Source organism: Rana temporaria, chromosome 5 (genome assembly GCF_905171775.1).
Source record: "Rana temporaria chromosome 5, aRanTem1.1, whole genome shotgun sequence".
Taxonomy (NCBI): Eukaryota; Metazoa; Chordata; class Amphibia; order Anura; family Ranidae; genus Rana; species Rana temporaria.
Genome location: NC_053493.1, coordinates 338,497,384 through 338,514,551, shown reverse-complemented (window position 1 = coordinate 338,514,551; position 17,168 = coordinate 338,497,384). Strand labels below are relative to the sequence as shown.

At 43.3% G+C, this 17,168-nt stretch overlaps 1 protein-coding gene across 1 annotated transcript in view; it reads right to left on the bottom strand.

Annotated features, from left to right (window-relative positions):
- The window catches only part of KCNB2 (potassium voltage-gated channel subfamily B member 2), a 391,356-nt gene that overhangs the window by 355,143 nt on the left and 19,045 nt on the right, over window positions 1-17,168 (bottom strand). The window contains exon 2 of the mRNA XM_040354409.1: window positions 667-1,360. Coding sequence (XP_040210343.1) covers window positions 667-1,245 — 579 coding nt within the window. The 5' untranslated portion in view covers window positions 1,246-1,360. The remainder of the gene's footprint in view (window positions 1-666; window positions 1,361-17,168) is intronic.

Genomic DNA, 17,168 nt, shown 5'->3' with positions numbered 1-17,168 from the left:
GTATGGAAATTCTCATCAGTACATTTGATAACTTGACGAATGTCATTTGAAAGTACTTTGTTTTTAACCTTTGATTTTTGAATGAATGTACGTTCTCAAACAAAAAAAACATTCACGGTTAGAAATTCGATCATTTCAGAATAGTCTTTTTCATTCTGCTCCTTCTAATTTTCTCATCACTGCTGTCTAAAAGGGACGTCACTTTGACCCCCACTAACGCCTGGTACACACGGATTTGAATACAGTCCGGTACCGGTCAGTTCAACAGAACAGTGTAGCTAGTTTTAGCAGCACTTTACAGCTGTTTTTAAAATGCCTGGAAAGCGCCCCAGTGTGAAAGGGTCTTAGAACTAAGTTACCTCCCTCAGTAGCTGTGTGAAGCCTGAATGTGACTCTGAAAGCAGTCCTGAAAAGTATTGCCATATACTGTAAATTTTCAGTTATTTGCTCTGGTACGCCAAAGACCTTTGCTGGCTTAGGCCTGCAATGCCAACATGTGTCAATAAATACTGTCTAGTAGAATGTCCGGAAGTTGCTAACCTTTAAGAATTTATAGTCCATGCAAACACAGGTTTAGCCATGTTGCAGGCTACACGGGTTGCTTTTGAGTTTTGACCTGAGGATGGAACACCACAAAATACTATTCATTTCAATAATGCACATTACCTTTGCAGCTACTGATGAATTTGGCTTTTCCAGTAAGTCCCAGAGCTTTTTCCGTTTGTCTGGGCAGCATGTATTATCAAACTCTTCCCCTTCCCTCTCTCTAAGGGTCTCAGCTTCTCTTCTTAGCTCCTCGTTCATCTGCTCTTTCTTTTGGTGATATCTGGCCTGACAGCATGATTCCAAATAGATTTCATCAATCCCCCAGAAATCAAGCTCCTGGCCAAATGACAATGCACACATCTCCTCCATCATGTGCAATTTCCCCGTCCTATAGAAATTTAAAATGGAAGTAAAAGCTCCTGGATGGCGGTCAAAAAAATATTCATTCTCATTGAGGTTGTAGTCATCACAGACTTCTAAGAGAGCTTCATGAGTGTTGCAGTCTCTTAGTTTTCCTAGTCTAGTCCTTGGCAGACGGTCTAAAGTCCTCCATAACACCTCATGATTTAGGCCTCCTACGTTGATTTTTACTCTACGGGAACATGCTTTGCTTCTGATTATCTCCACAGGTTCTGGTGGAAGAGAAAGTGTCGATCTTGAAGACTTTCGGTTCAGCCCAGGCGGAGCTTTTTCTGCCATGTTGTGTAAAACACAGAACTTAGTCAAACTTCTTGAAATAAATAATCATGGGAGATATTGATGAATTTTCATAAACTACAGGAAGGTTTTCGGCAAGATCGTGACCCACTTCAATCTGTAATATACAGAAATTCAGATTAATCTGATAATACATCATGTGAATAAACCAAATATGAATAACTATTGGGCATTGTATATTTTATATTGTATATTTTTTTAAATGAGAAAAACAGTTATAGGTGTTGCAAGTTTAACAAAACCAATATTCTTAAACACACTTTTTTTTTTAAAAATAAAAAATAAATACTGTTTTCACTTTACTTATTTATTGAATCTCAGGGCTGCCAAACGCCTGCAGACTTTTTTTTTCTGCCAAATTCTGTATACATGCACTCTCTCCAGTGTTGGTTGCCTTGGTTTGGACCAAATTTCCTAGTATAACACGGAGGACAATGCCTGCTTAATGTGTGTTGGCACAGCCACTCGTGGTCTCAACCAGAGGCGTGGTGACAACATGGGAGCACATTTGGGAGACTGTTGTCACCCCCTTTACATGGATGGCCTAAACAAGGACCCTCATGATATGATTACCAGGTTTTTCTTAATAAAATCAGAATATTTGAAAAGATTGAATGTATTTTTGAAATTACATCTATATGTAAAATGTATATAATATTTTAGGGGTTCGTTTTAGCATAGCTTCCAACTGTCCCTGATTTCGAGGGACTTTTCCTGATTATGTCCAACATACATGGGCCTAGATGTACTTCAAAAAAAGAAATATACTACTGTATACGTGGAAGATTAGATAAGGTTTTTGGGTTTATCGGTCATTTTAATTACTAGAAGGTAAATAAAGTTGACTGTATATCAGCTACATTTTATAAGATTTTGTAGCTCATGTATGTTTTCATCACCAGCTTAGAAGCAACATATTTGCTAATGCATAAATATTTCAGCATTTTATATTGATCCTTAGGGAAGTATATTTAGATAATCAATAAACTTCTTCAAACCGAACTACAGCGAAAAATAGCAATATTCTATTGAATATTTTGATGTACATAAATGTACCCCCACCAGTACAAAAATTTAGACATTTTGTTATTCTATTATTTAGTTTTAACTGCCATGCTAGACAAAGAGAGGCAACACAAAAAAAGTTATGCCGCGTACACTCGATCGGTCAAACCGATGAGAGCGGTCTGATTGACCGTTTTCATTGGTTAACCGATGAAGCCGACTGATGGTCAGTCGTGCCTACACACCATCGGTTAAAAAAACGATCGTGTCAGAACAAAATTTAAAACAAGATTGCTTTTTTTAACCTATGGATAAATAACTGATGGGGCCCACACACGATCGGTTTGGTCCGATGAAAACGGTCCATCAGACCGTTCTCACCGGTTTGACCGATCGTGTTTACGCGGCATAACTAGTATGTTGCAGTTACTTCGCATCTGGTAGACTGAAGACATGCTTATTGGCACCTCTGCAATTCAGTGAATGTTTTTTTTTTACTTAATAAATACATTTTCTCTGATTGGATAAGGTAGAGAGAAATGGATTGATGACATCATGTTCTACCCTCATTTATTGAACAAAAATACAAGACATTTTATTAATGGCAGAGGTGCCGAATGAGACTCTCCATGTCTTCAGTGTACCTAACAAAAAATCACTGCAGCAGCAGCATCTGGAACAGGACTGTGCTTACTGTATGTAGCAAAGACTACTATGCTGAATTTGGGAATTCCCAGCAGCCCTCTGGATTTGAAATATCCATATTTACATGTAACCAAGATGGGGCAATGAAGGTTTTAAAAATAGATTATTCCTAAAGTTCAGCTAAATGAACTAAAAAAAAGGGGGGGTTTTATGGTAAGTAGAAATTCCTATTTTCGGTAAATGTTTGTAAAGTGAAGAAATTCAGAGACAGCCAAGAGCAGTCCAACTGAGAGGTGGACAAGAAAGCTAAGACGATGCCAACAAGCCCACAAAAAACAACAGGTTGAAAAACAGAGAGCAAAAAGTTGCCTGAAGGATCTTAGGCTCGAAGATGAAGCCTGAACCCCCACCCGTAAATGAATGTGTGACCAAAAGTCTGGGTGGCAACCTTGCAAAACTGGGAAACAGTTGCCTGATGTAAGAAAAACTCAAACAGCTTGTGTCACATCCAAAGAATGGTGGCAAAACTTCTTGGGATGTATCAGAGCAGGACAGAAAGATGGAAGTATGATGAACAACCCAAACACTACGCAGGTCATGCTTAACTCCACATGGCATTTGTAATGGTATCATCAGACAAGGCTCTTAATATACATTTGTAGCATTTGTGACCATGTTTTCAAGGTCTAAACGAAAGACAATTTTAATTGTATGCTACTGAGAGAACTCACCACTCTTGGCAACTGCCCCATTTAGAGCATGTTACCCCCCCCCCCCCAATTAACAATTGAGCTAATTGTCAACCAGGGGTTAAAACACTGAACAGCATGAGATTAAAATCAACAGTTCAGTTCAGCCCTTAAGACTTTTGAAGTATCCCTATGTCCAATACCAAATTTAAACAAAATCTGACATCTGCCATGGGGCTATATCTCCATCTGGCAAGAGTTATCTATACTTAAAGGATAAGTGCTTGTTTAGTTAAAAAATAAATCAATATTGACCTATCCCACACAGCCTCTACAGCAAGAACTAAATAGGGAACAGTACCTATATTCTGAAGAACACCGTTATTGCACTGCCCTGCCTTGCTCAATGTTCTCCAGCTCCGGTGCTTTGCAGGTCTAATTAGAGTTGGGAGCCTATGCTAACAGATAGTCAGGTCTGTATCACTGAGGATAAATAGCGTTTCTGTCCAGCAGGGCTGCTGTTTAAAAAACATGGGGCCCTGTACAGCATACCTGACGCCCCCCCACATCCCCAAAAAATACACTAAAATCATTATTAGTGGACAAAAACACAACATAACTTTGCAAAATTCTTGCTAAATCTTAAAGATAAAACTGTATTGAGTTAATAAATGGCCTGGATTCAGAGAGAACGGGCGCACATTACGCCGCCGTAGCGCATCTCAATGTACACTATGCCGACGCAGCGCAGAGAGGCAAGCATGGAATTCAGGAAGCCAGTGCTCCCAAAGCTGCGTCGGCGTGGCGTAGATTTCGAAGGCGCAGCCCGGCGTAGGTGGAAGTGGGCTTGCCCCATGCAAAGCCATGCAAATGAAGCGTGACCCCATGCAAATGATGGGTTGTGTCGTGGACGCATCCCCGTGCACATGCTCATAACCACGCCGGAACAACTACAGTACCTAAGATATGCCGGATTACTGCCTACACCATGAACGTAATTTACGCCCATCCAGACACACGTCCAATGTAAACTACGTAAAAACCGCCGGCTTCTGTTCCCTGATGCAGACCTTTACATGTCTGCTGCTGAGTTACACCTCCTTTATGGGGCATCTTATGCGCACCTCTGTAGCCTGCGTCGGGCGGGCGCAGGTTCGTGAATCGCCGTATTTTCCTCATTTGCATATTTGAATGGCTAATCAATGGCAGCGCCACCATGCGGCCAGCGTAAATGTGCGCCCACCCTACGCCGGCGTAGGCAAGTTACGTCGGCGGGATTAGCCTGCTTTTAGGCGTATCTTAGTTTGTGGGTACGGCGCACAGATACGACGGCGCATATTTGCACTTACGCTGCGTTTCTGGAGATGCGTCGGCGCAAGTGCTTTGTGAATCCGGGCCAATATCTCTGTGTGTGAATGGGGTCTTTGGGATCATTCACATGGGTGCTGTGGCCTGTACAGTTTAAATATATATTTTTTTAGAGTATGCTATGGGGACACCGCAGCTATACGAATACAGCTGCATGTCCTTATTTGACAGGCATGTGGATGCAGGTCTATTGCACCAAACACAGACAGTGTGCATTTCGACCACTCACTTTCCCCTGCACAGCTGTGAAATTAGGACCTACAGCTGTGTTCATACAGCCGATGCGTCCTCATACAGTAAGAGGCAGCTCCAGACACACTGTATGGGACAGAGAACTAAATGAGAGGCTCCTGTTCATTCACAAACTAAAGCACAGTTTGCTAAACTACAGTTATGAATCGACAAATTGAGTGATTGGTACCAATCACTAGGTGTGTTCATTCAGCACAGGAACTGGCCAGTAAATATTACATATTTACCACCACCCCTTGCTCTCCATCCTAAAAAGATCCCCCTGTGTGCCACAGCAGCCGGCTGGCAGGAGCAGAGAGGAAGCTGGCAGCATTGTGTGTGTGTGTGGGGGGGGGGGGGGGGCTCACGGTAGGGGCACAGGCAGCAAGGGGAATCAGATATGGTCAGGGAAAGTGATTGGTATGGCAGAAGAGCAATTACAGGAACCAAAACCCTGTATGGCTCTTTCTATAGCACCTAAAAGCTGTCAGGGGGAGGGGAAGCCGGCTTTCAGCTCCTGCAGAGAGAACCATAAAAGGGATTGATTCCTGTAACTGCTTGTTAGCCGCACTGATCACCCTCCCTGCCCACATCTGATTCACCATGCTGACCGGGCCCCCCTGCTGGCCAGGAGCCCATAAGGTGGACCGGTGGTACCCCCTTATCATCGACCCTGCTGCCCAGGCCCATCTTGAGCTCATTTTGCACACCTGTCTTAAATTAAATATACAGAGTGCCAATATTATTAAAAACCATGATGTATCCGTTAACTAAAGAATGCCTGTAATACGCACCTAATTTCTTGTGTCTAGTCCTCATATGGCAACAAGTAATGTTTTTGTCATTTCCTACTAGTTACAACTGATATTTCGAACTTCAGAAAGATATAAAAGACACAAATTAATAAAGCTTCACATTTTTTTACATGGAGAAGCTTTAAAGGATCACTAAAGGAATTTTTTTTTTTTAGCTAAATAGCTTCCTTTACCTTACTGCAGTACTGGTTTCATGTCCTTATTGTTCATCTTTGCTTTGAAGTGGCTGTAATTCTGCTGTGATCTCCACACTTCCTGGTTGTCTTTTTCCTTATAACCATCGTACTGGGAGCTTTTCACTGTAGGTCTAAGCTGTCATTACTGTGTGTCTAAAACTTAACAGAACCAATCAGATTCATTTTAAAAACAAAACACTGCCCTTGATTTGTTTGTTTTTGTTCTGTGTGTCTCTCTAGTTCACAGGAACATGAAAACAGTTTAAAAGTGAAACTAAACTGCAGGCACATTATATGATTGATTTTTATCTATTTGTAATCATTTTTAAAAGGAATCAGTTAACTTTTATGTCTCTATACCCTGTAAACAGTCATTTCAGCAAACATTTTGGTGGTATTTGATCACCTCTGCGGTTTTTATTTTTTGCGCTATAAACAAAAAAAGAGCGACAATTTAAAAAATATATATTTTTTTTTTTACTTGTTGCTATAATAAATATCCAATTTTTTTTTTTAAAAAACTATTTTTTTTCTCAGTTAAGGCCGATACGTATTTTTCGACGTATTTTTGTAAAAAAAAAAAAAAAAAATCGCAATAAGCGACTGGTTTGCGCAAAAGTTATAGCGCCTACAAAATGGGGAACAGAATTATGATTTTTTTTCATTTTTTTTTTTTTACTAGTAATGGCGGCGATCTGCGATTTTTATTGGGACTGCAATATTGCGACGGACGTATCGGACACTTTCGACACAAATTTGGGACCATTCACATTTATACAGCGATCAGTGCTATAAAAATGCACTAATTACTGTATAAATGTGACTGGCAGTGAAGGGGTTAACACTAGGGGGTGAGGAAGGGGTTAACTGTGTAGCCTGGGTGTGTTCTAACTGTGTGGGGGGAGGGGGGTGACTGGGGGAGGTGACCGATGCTGTGTCTCTATGTACAAGAGACACAGATCGGTCTCCTCTCCTCTAACAGCACGTGGAGCTCTGTGTTTACACACAGAGCTCCACGTCCCTGCTGTTACCGGCTGTGTTCCCGACGATCGCGTGTTCCCAGGCGGACATCGCGGCCGCCAGGTACACGCATCGGGTCCCCAGCGATGTGGCGGCACAGTGGTTACCCGCCGCGCGCCCCCCAGTGGCGCGCGCGGGTAATGCATTTCAAATGACGTCCAAAGACGTCCACTTGGTACCTGAGAACCGCGCTGTTGACGTCTTTTGTCAATAGTGCGGGTCTCAAGTGGTTAAAAAGTTGATTATTTTGATGCTTTGCTTTAAAACTGATTAAAACAAGTTCAGATACAGTAGTTATAGACACATTTGTACTTCCAATTTTAACTATATAGCTTTACTGATGATACAATAGCAAATAAACAGAGTAATCGCAGCATGTACCAGATGTCTGCTAGAGAAACCCAAACTGAATTAAGCAGATCTTAGTTGTATTACACATACAAACACACTGAAAACGAATGGTACTAGCAATGAACACATTAGGAGTACAGTAAAACAAACTTCAACATGTTATGTTTACAGAGGGATTTTAATTACTCAGGCATCCATTTTTTTTCTTTTTTTTGCTTTGAGCAGTTTTATATTTCACAGGCATTTGCATCATAATATTTAATACTCTTCACCATTCTGTACTTAAGAACATCAGCAGCGCTAATTATCTGTTTGTATATATTTCTGACTGAATTGCATTTGTACTGCAGCATCCTAGAATGGCGCACTTACCGCTAATGACTAAACCTTTGGCTAAAAGCAATTGCATCCTTGGATGGCAAGAGTCAAGTGTTAATTTTCATTGCATACTTTTTAATCATCATGTGTTCCCAGTACAAGTGGCTAACATCTACATAGTATCCAAAAGACATTTGTGGGCAGATACAAGATGGTTTCAGTACAAACTGAAAAGCTCAAATTATGTAAATAAATTCAAATTGTCTTTTTAGAAATGCCAAGAGAAGGCCTTGAGACTGAAGGCTGAACAGATTATAAACTCGTTAGTGTATCATCGTGCATTTCTTCTGACAGTTGATCAATTCTTGGCAGGCATGACTTTTAGTAAATTAATGTACACAAGTAGATTTCGAGCTAAACTGGGACTAATAATGATGCAACCCCCTTGTCTTGCCTTGCTACACTTGTTTTGGATGGCTCTGTAACTTGAGGCTCTTGGATTCACTTTCTATTAAATAAAAGCAAAAGTGTGCCCATTCCAAAATAGGCAAGTTTGGAAATGTTACAAACAATGCTAAAGAAGTGTCTTAGTGGAAAGTGTATACAAGAGAAAAATGTAAAGATTATGACAGCAGGAAATGTGTGCAGAATAATGTGAAAGGTATGGCGGCAGGCAGTATGCGTAGGAGAGAAGTATGGGGCATATGATAGTACACAGTGTGGAGTGTGAAGGGTTTAACAGCAGGCAGTACAGTATGTGCAAGAGAGGAGTGTGAAAGGTATGAAGGTTGGTATGTGTGCAGAAAAGTAGCGTGGAGGGGTATGATGACTGGCATCATGTACAAGAGATAAGGGTATAACGACTGACAGAATGTTCAGTGTTGAGGGCAGTAGTGTATTTAGGTTTTGTGCTACCCTAGGCCTGACTAAACTTGTGCGCCCCCTAATTTAAATATGACCCACCCCTTCCTGTCAAGGCAACACCCCTTGCTGTTTAAGTGTTGCCTATAGTTCTACTTTAGGCACAAATTTCTGATAATTTTATTGAGAGGACTAAGCAGATATAACCATGCCAATGGTGCAGCAGAAAATACATCGCACAGTGAGGAAGGTTTTTGGACGGGATGATAGGACAGTCAAAATTAGAAGCACCCCCCCCCCCCCCCACCCACAGTTGCGGAATGCTGGCCAGCTGCATACCGGAAGCAGTGGCCGCTTTATGGGGGCACTAGACTAATTTGCCTCTCTGCCCAGTCCGCCCCATAAGACTGGCGCTACACTAACAGTGTAGCGCAAGCTGGCAGAGACTCTTTCTGTGCGGCCCCCCTGCAAAGTGCTGCCCAGGCCTGGGCCTTGTTGGCCTAGGCCAGGATACAGCGTTGGTTGAGGGCATAATGGTGGTCAGCACGCACAGGAGAGGAGTGAAGAGGGAATTAGAGCTGGTAAAATGGGCAGGGAAGAAGTGCCAAGAATGTTACATCACCTGGTATGTGTTGGGAACTAAGCATTGAGGAATCAACGCACATGTGCAGGGAATTGGGTGCTCAGGTGTTAACATGCACGTGCTTGAGAATGGGTTGAGAGGTTAATGCATATACACTTGAGCATTGACCCTGAGCGGTTAAGGCAAACATTCTGTGGACTGGGCCCTATGGGTTAAGGCAGTGGTTCTCAACCTCAGTCCTCAAGTACCCCCAACGGGCCATGTTTTGGGAATTTCTCTTAGATAAAATAGCTGTCCAAAATACCAAGCCATTGACTCTGATTTAAAGCACCTGTGCAAGATAAAGAAAAACCTGCAAACATTGCCTGTTGGGGGTACTTGAGGACTGAGGTTGAGAACCACTGGGTTAAGGTACATGCCCTGGAGCATGGGTGCTGGGGGATTAAAGAGGACCCAAAATTCAAAAGTTGACGATTTCATATGTTATAGAAACATGTAGAGATGTACCCAAGCAACACCCTGAAATATGAACCCTTTGTCTTTCTTCCTGAAAAACAACACAGCACTTCGTGGTAATGGTATGTGAGTGCACCTAGGCACTCTTGTGCAAACAGCCCCACGGTTGAAAAGCTGCAGGGAGACCACAAACAACACTAAGGACTAGTCCTTTACTATTACTTTTTTTTTGGTCACTCTTTTTTTTCTAGAGTTCAGCTGTCACACATGAGACTGGTCCTTGAGTGGTTAATGCAACTCTTGGGCCTAATAACTTAACAGCTGGTCTAAAAACTGTCCACTTAGCTCTAGGCACTCACTGCTTGGATACTGGGATGTGAGGTGTGTGTGCTGGTGTTAGGAAACAGGGAAAAAACAATGTGTGTACTGGAGGTGGGAAACACGTGCAAGATTGATGTGTGTACTGGGGACTGTTTGCTGGGGACAGGATACAGTTGAGAGATCAATGGTCGCTGTGGACAGGATAAAGGGGGGATACGAGAGAGGAGAGACCTATGTGGGTGTGCTGGTAAAGACACATTTGAAAGCTAGATGGGAGAGATCAGAGTGATTGTGCTGGGGGCTGGACACAGGAGAGACTAATATGAGTGCTGGGGTTGAGATCTCACTGGTGGATCAAGATCTGTTCAGCTAAATTCAGTGTAGCACCCTCTAGTGCAGTGGTTCTCAACCTGGGGGTCGGGACCCCCTCGGGGGTCAAATGACGAGTTGCCAGGGGTCACCGAATCCTAGGCTGTTCCTGAAGCCCGCACCTCTCTCCCAGCCTTTTCGCGGCTGCCCAAATGGGCTGTTCCTGGAGCCCGCGGCCGCCCACTCAGCCTCTTCTCAGCCGCCCATTCAGTTCAACGGCATGGCTGGGGGACAGAGACTAGAGGTCAGCTGACTTGAGAGGAATGTGAAGTGGGAGGGGCTGGAGGAGACCCTATCTCCTTATTTCGGCATAGGTGTCACTGCTACGAGACACCACAGAGCTGGAGACACAGTGAAGCCGGAGACACAGTGAGTAACACTACCTGTGATTAAAAGTCCCCACTACAGTTCTCAGATCAGCAGATGACCTTGATCAAAAGCACCTAAGTTGGCTGATCAGAACTCCCCCCTGCACTGCCACTCATCCCTTTCCCCACCAAGGAGTAAAAGAAGGAATAAAAATAGAGAATACGTGGAAGGGAGAGGAAAAGGAGGGGGAGGAACAAAGAAAAAGGGAGAGATAGAACAAGAAACACAGCCAGAGAGAGAGATGGGGGGGAAAATAAATTAGGATAGAGAGAGATAAAAGATAAAGAAAGGAGAACAAAGAGAAAGAGTGGTACAAGGGGTTTTAATAATGTACGAGTGGAAGGGACTCAAGGAGCGCTAAATGTCCGTGGGTTAGGGGTGAAAATGACTTGCCTTGCCTTGGATGCTGACAACCCACGCTACAAAAATAATTTTACTGTTAGGGGTCCCCACAACTTGGGAAATCTTATCAAGGGGTCAGGGCACTAGAAAGGTCGAGAACCACTGCTCTAGTGTGTGATACTAAAAGAGTAGTGTAGGTAAAAGCATGTGCCCGGCTCTAGTATTAAAACCTGGGTCACTGAATCTGGGTCAGGTATATTAAAGGCCAGGGCTGGGTGACTCATCCTGACAGCTCTCTGGTGCCTCCCCTGTTATCTGGAATATTGTAGAATGCTCTAGAACTAATGGGCAGAGGTAAGGAGGAGCTATCATTAATATTTATGGAACCTCAGCCAATCCCCAAAAATGGGCTGGAAGGGGGACTGAGAGAAATCCATAAATAGACATGGGCCATGCCAGCAGGAGAGCTGGGTGGGAGAATGGTGGGAGATGGCGTGGCTGTCAGTGGCCCTTGAGGAACCCCTGCAGGGGAGGGGAAAAGAGGACTTTGTGTAAATAAGGAGGGAGTTGTTCATGGACATTTTTAAGGTGGGCATCCCATAAATTCCCCACCCCATCCAAGTTATCCACCTCTAATGAAGCAACAAAAACAAGGCAAGGAGAGTTTCTGTGTTGGAATGCATGAAGGAAATGCTGTGCGTCTGGCTGTATAGCAGTGGGGAGTCCTAACTCAGCAGCTCCTATGTGGGGTGTGCTACATCAGCAATGGAGAAAGAACCTTGCATGAGAAAGTAGAAAAAAACACTATACTATATAGCCCAGCAAAGGGTAGGCTAGGACAGGATTTCACAGAATATCCATTTTGCTAGTCCTTTTTAAAGCTGAGCTCCATGCAGATATAAAGTACACAATTTAATGCAACGTTTTATTCATTAATACATCATTAAATGTAGTCATTAAATGCAAGCTGTGCAGGTACCTCAGTTTAACCTGTCATCAGCCTCTTGAAGTTCCTGTACAGCAGGCTGGGGTTGAAGAATTAGCACAAGGAGCCAGTCATTTGTGCTGCAGTGCTCATGTGCTAATAAGCAACATGCTGTCAGGAGGAGACAGCACACTGACAAAGCTGAAAGAAAATCTCCCAGATAAGATTTAGACAGAAAAAAAAAAAAAAACTGACAGGGGTCTTAAACATTTCCTACTTTATCCAAAATGAAAAAAAAAAAAAAAAAAAACATTTTGGCTTTATATCCCCTTTAACCACTTACAGACCGGAAGATTTTCCCCCTTAATGACAGGCCATTTCTTGCGACATGGCACTGCATCGCTTTAACTGAAAAATTGCGCGATCATGTGAATCTGTACTCAAACAAAATTGACGTCCTTTTTTCCCCACAAATATAGCTTTCTTTTGGTGGTATTTGATCACCTCTGCGGTTTTTATTTTTTACACTATAAACAAAAAAGTGCAGCAATTTAAAAAAAATATATATATTTTTTACTTTTTGCTATAATAAATATCCCCAACAAATAAATAATAATACTTCTTCCTCAGTTTAGGCTGATATGTTTTCTTCTAAATTTTTGGTAATAAAAAAAATTGCAATAAGCTTATATTGAGTTATGTAGTCTACAAAATAGGGGATAGATTTATGGCATTTTTATTATTATCATTTTTTTTACTAGTAATGGCAGCAATCTGCGATTTTTTGTGGCGGACAGATCGAACACTTTTGACACATTTTTGGGACCATTGACAGTGTTCAGTGCTATAAAAATGCACTGATTACTGTGTAAATGTCACTGGTAGGGAAGGGGTTAACACTAGGGGGCAATCAAGGGGTTAAATGTGTTCCCGGGGAGGTGTTTCTAACTGTGGGGGGATGGGACTGACTGGAGGAGGCGAGAGATCGCTTTTTCCTAATCACTAGGAACAGCAGATCTCTCTCCTTCCCTGTCAGAACGGGGGTCTGTCTGTTTACATTGACAGATCTCCGTTCTGGCTCTCTTTCCCCCACGATCGCAGGTGGCCGGAAGACATCGCGGCCGCCGGCCATGCACATCGGGTCCCCCATTGTGCAGCCGGCGTACACGCCTGTTGTGGCTCTTAAAGGAGCCGATGTACACCTATGGCGATTTGCAGGAACGAGCCGACCTGCCGCAGTATAATGATGGCGGCTGGTCGGTAAATGGTTAATTAAAGTGAAGCTTCAGCCAAACACTTGAATACAAAGCTGAAATCCATTAGTAAACGTTCCTCTCCAATGTTAAGTGTCTGAAAGCAAGTTAGATTGACATCAATGTGTAATGTAAAATGCACATGTCCTATTTTCTTTTCAACACCCTTAGTGTGAACTAAAGCTATTAGATTAAAATGGAAAATTGCTATTTTCTTGGGTTGAGATTGTGCTGGACAGCGCTACCCATCGCTGCTGATATGAATGAGCCCATAGGCTAAGTTCACATCTAGGCATGTGTGGTTGATGCTTTTTACATCACGTTTGCCAGAGGACCGGTTCATAAACACGGGTGTAACACTTGTTACTAAAGCTGAACTTAGCCATTAACCACCTCAATACCGGACACTTTGATACCCTTCCTGCCCAGGCCAATTTTTAGCTTTCAGCACTGTCACACTTACAATACCAATTATTCAGTCACACTGTACCCAAATGAAACCGCTTCCTTTGGCTCAACCCGCTGGTTAAACAAAAGAAAGGGAATCATGTATGGTGAGCCTAATGCTGTGTACAGAGAAAAATGCAATTTTTTTAATTGGTCGTGAAAAACGGTCGTGTGTAGGCTCCAGAGCATTTTTCTCGACAAGAAAAATGGGCGTTAAAAATGTAGAACCTCGTTTTTCACGTCGTCGGCAGACAAAGGGCGGCGCCATTCGAATGTAACTTCCCCTTTACAGTGCCGTCGTATGTGTTGTAAGTCACCGTGCTTTGCTCGAGCATTTTTTTTCACGATCGTGTGCATGCAAGGCAGGCTTGAGAGGAATCATGTCGAGAAATTTTTTTTTTTTCCATGACATGAATAACGGTTGTGTATACGCGGCATAAGGGTCGCATTCTTCCTAAGAGGTATTTTTCCCATTACCCCTGATTAACTGTTTTTTTTTAGGTTCCTCTGGGGTAAAACATTTGAGAAAGACTGCTGTAGACACTTGCTACTTCTGGGCTTAGCTTTACTGTTTCCGAGGTCAACCCTCTTCTCATTGGAAAGAAGTTAGGAAGCTATTGAAACAGAAAAGCTTTTTGGTAGGGTTGTCCCGATACCGATACTAGTATCGGTATCGGGACCGATACCGAGTATTTGCGCTAGTACTTGTACTCGTGCAAATACTCCAGATGCCTGGTAGAATACTTTTTTTTCCCCCGAGTGCGGGTGGAGAGGGGGTGGAGTGCGGGTGGAGAGGGGGTAGAGAGGGGGTGGAGAGGGGGCGGAGAGCGGAGCAGAGCAGTCCTCGTATGGGGGAGAGGAGAGCTGCTGCCGCTGCCGCCTTAGACAAAGCCAAGTCAATCCCCCCCGCCGCTGCCGACATCTAGTTACTATGCGCTGGGGGAACACAACAGATGTCATTTGCATTAGAATAGCTGGGTGTTCCCCCGCCGCGCCGTCAGGTATAGCCCCTCCCCCTTGCCCGTGCACTTTGATAGTCAGGTCACCCATCCGACGAGTGACCTGTCTATCAAAGTTTCTGGGCAAGGGGGAGTGGCTATACATGACGGTGCGGCGGGGGAACACACAGCTATTCAAATGCAAATGACAGCTGTTGTGTTCCCCCAGCGCATAGTAACTAGATGTCAGCAGCGGTGGGGGGAGGGGGGGTTGACTTGGCTTTGTCTTAGGGGACACAAGGCTGCATTAGGGACATGGCTGAATTTAGGGACATGGCTGAATTAAGGGACATGGCTGAATTAAGGGACATGGCTGAATTTAGGGACATGGCTGGATTAAGGGACATGGCTGAATTAAGGGACATGGCTGAATTTAGGGACATGGCTGAATTAAGGGACATGGCTGAATTAAGGGACATGGTTGAATTTAGGGACATGGCTGAATTTAGGGACATGGCTGAATTAAGGGACATGGCTGAATTTAGGGACATGGCTGAATTTAGGGACAAGGCTGCATTTGGGGACACAAGGCTGCATTTGGGGACACGTGGCTGCATTTAAAAAAAAGTATCGGTATTCGGTATCGGCGAGTTCATGAAAAAAAGTATCGGTACTTGTACTCGGTCCTAAAAAAGTGGTATTGGGACAACCCTACTTTTTGGCCATACTTCTCTTGTTGATCACTGGAGTGCACTTATTTTTGCTCTCCTTTGACCCAAAGTCAGGTAATTGTGGGCTATTGCCTGCTATCAGCTGATGTCACAGAATCACTCCAGGCTCTAGAAGAATCCCTACCATATTGTTGGGATCCACCCAACTGTCTGACTAACAGCTGGCTCTCAGTGCATGGCCGAGTGCTGATGCAAGCTGTGCCCACCTCCTTACCAGTGATCATTGGCAAGCAGAATTTGAGAGCAGTAACTAATAGTCACTACTCTCCTCTCAGAGCAGACCGAAAACAGTGATCAGTGGTCATATGATTGCTCAGTTATCAGGCTTAGCGCAAGCGGGGGACAACTGCAGCATCAGACTTATGCTGTAGCATGCAGGTGAGTATGAAGCCTCGTACACACGACCGAGGAACTCGACGGGTGAAACACATCGTTTTCCTTTCCTCGAGTTCCTTGTTAGGCTGTATAGGAACTCGACAAGGCAAGTTTCTCCATTCCCGTTGAGGAAATAGAGAACATGCTTTCTTTTTGGCTCGTCGAGTTTCTCGACAGTTTCCTCGACGAAAATGTACACATGACCGGTTTCCTCGGCAAAAAAATATCTCCCAGCAAGTTTCTTGCTGGTTTTTGCCGAGAAACTCGGTCGTGTGTACGAGGCCTGAATGTTTGTTTGTTAATAGCCACAAACTTTTCCTTTAAGTATCCATTGGGGTGGTTTACTAAAGGGAAATAGACAAGTGCAGTTGCACTCATTTTTTCCAGAGCTTAGTAAATGCGGTAAAGTTTCCATCATCCTATCATGTGCAAGCAAAACATTTTTTTTTTTTTTCCTTGCATTGATTGGGTATTCTTTACAACGTGAAGCTTCACCACATTACATTTACTAAGGAAAATGAGTGCAACTTTAACTGCACTTGGAAAGTGCAAAGTCTATTTGCCTTTAGTAAATGAACCCCAATGAGTAGGCTGGAGACAGAGGTGACACAGGAAGCTGCACTGCTGAACTAAGAAGGTGAATTTCTTAAAGTGGAGTTCCACCCATAAATATAACATTACATCAGTAGTTTTAAAAAAAATTCTTTAGTCCTTTAAGAAAAAAAAAATGTTTTAGATGCCTTCAAAGTGTTGTTGCTAGGCAGAATAGTTAATCTTCCCTCTTCCTGCACCTAGGTGCTTAAGCTTCACCGCACAGACTCCTGGGAATGTAGTGGGTGTAACTTTCCAGGAGTCTGTGCACTCCCCAGTCTCGAAGAATCATGTGACTTGGACAGTACAGGTGCTGAAACCTGATCTGAAAACTATTACACTGCTTGTGCAGCACTGAGCATGTGCGAGATCTGCAAGGCTGAAATCTAGGAAGTCATACAGTCTGGCTTCATGATGCCCACACTTAAGATGGCCCCAGTCAATTTCTATTTTATAAAGTGTCTAAATGCTGTAACAACCTAACAAAACGGACCTTAGTTTACAGACTAACTTTACTAGAATACATTAAGCTTGTGTATTACAGGGGTATTTATATTTAAAAAGTGAAATTGTGGCCGGAACTCCGCTTTAATAAGGGATTTTAGATTTTGGGTGTCACATGACTGGCTATCATACCTCCCAACAAGCACGGATTCTGCGGGATTATCCCGCACTGACTGCACATTCCCGCAGTCCCGCAATAGGGTTAAATTTCCCGCACTGAGA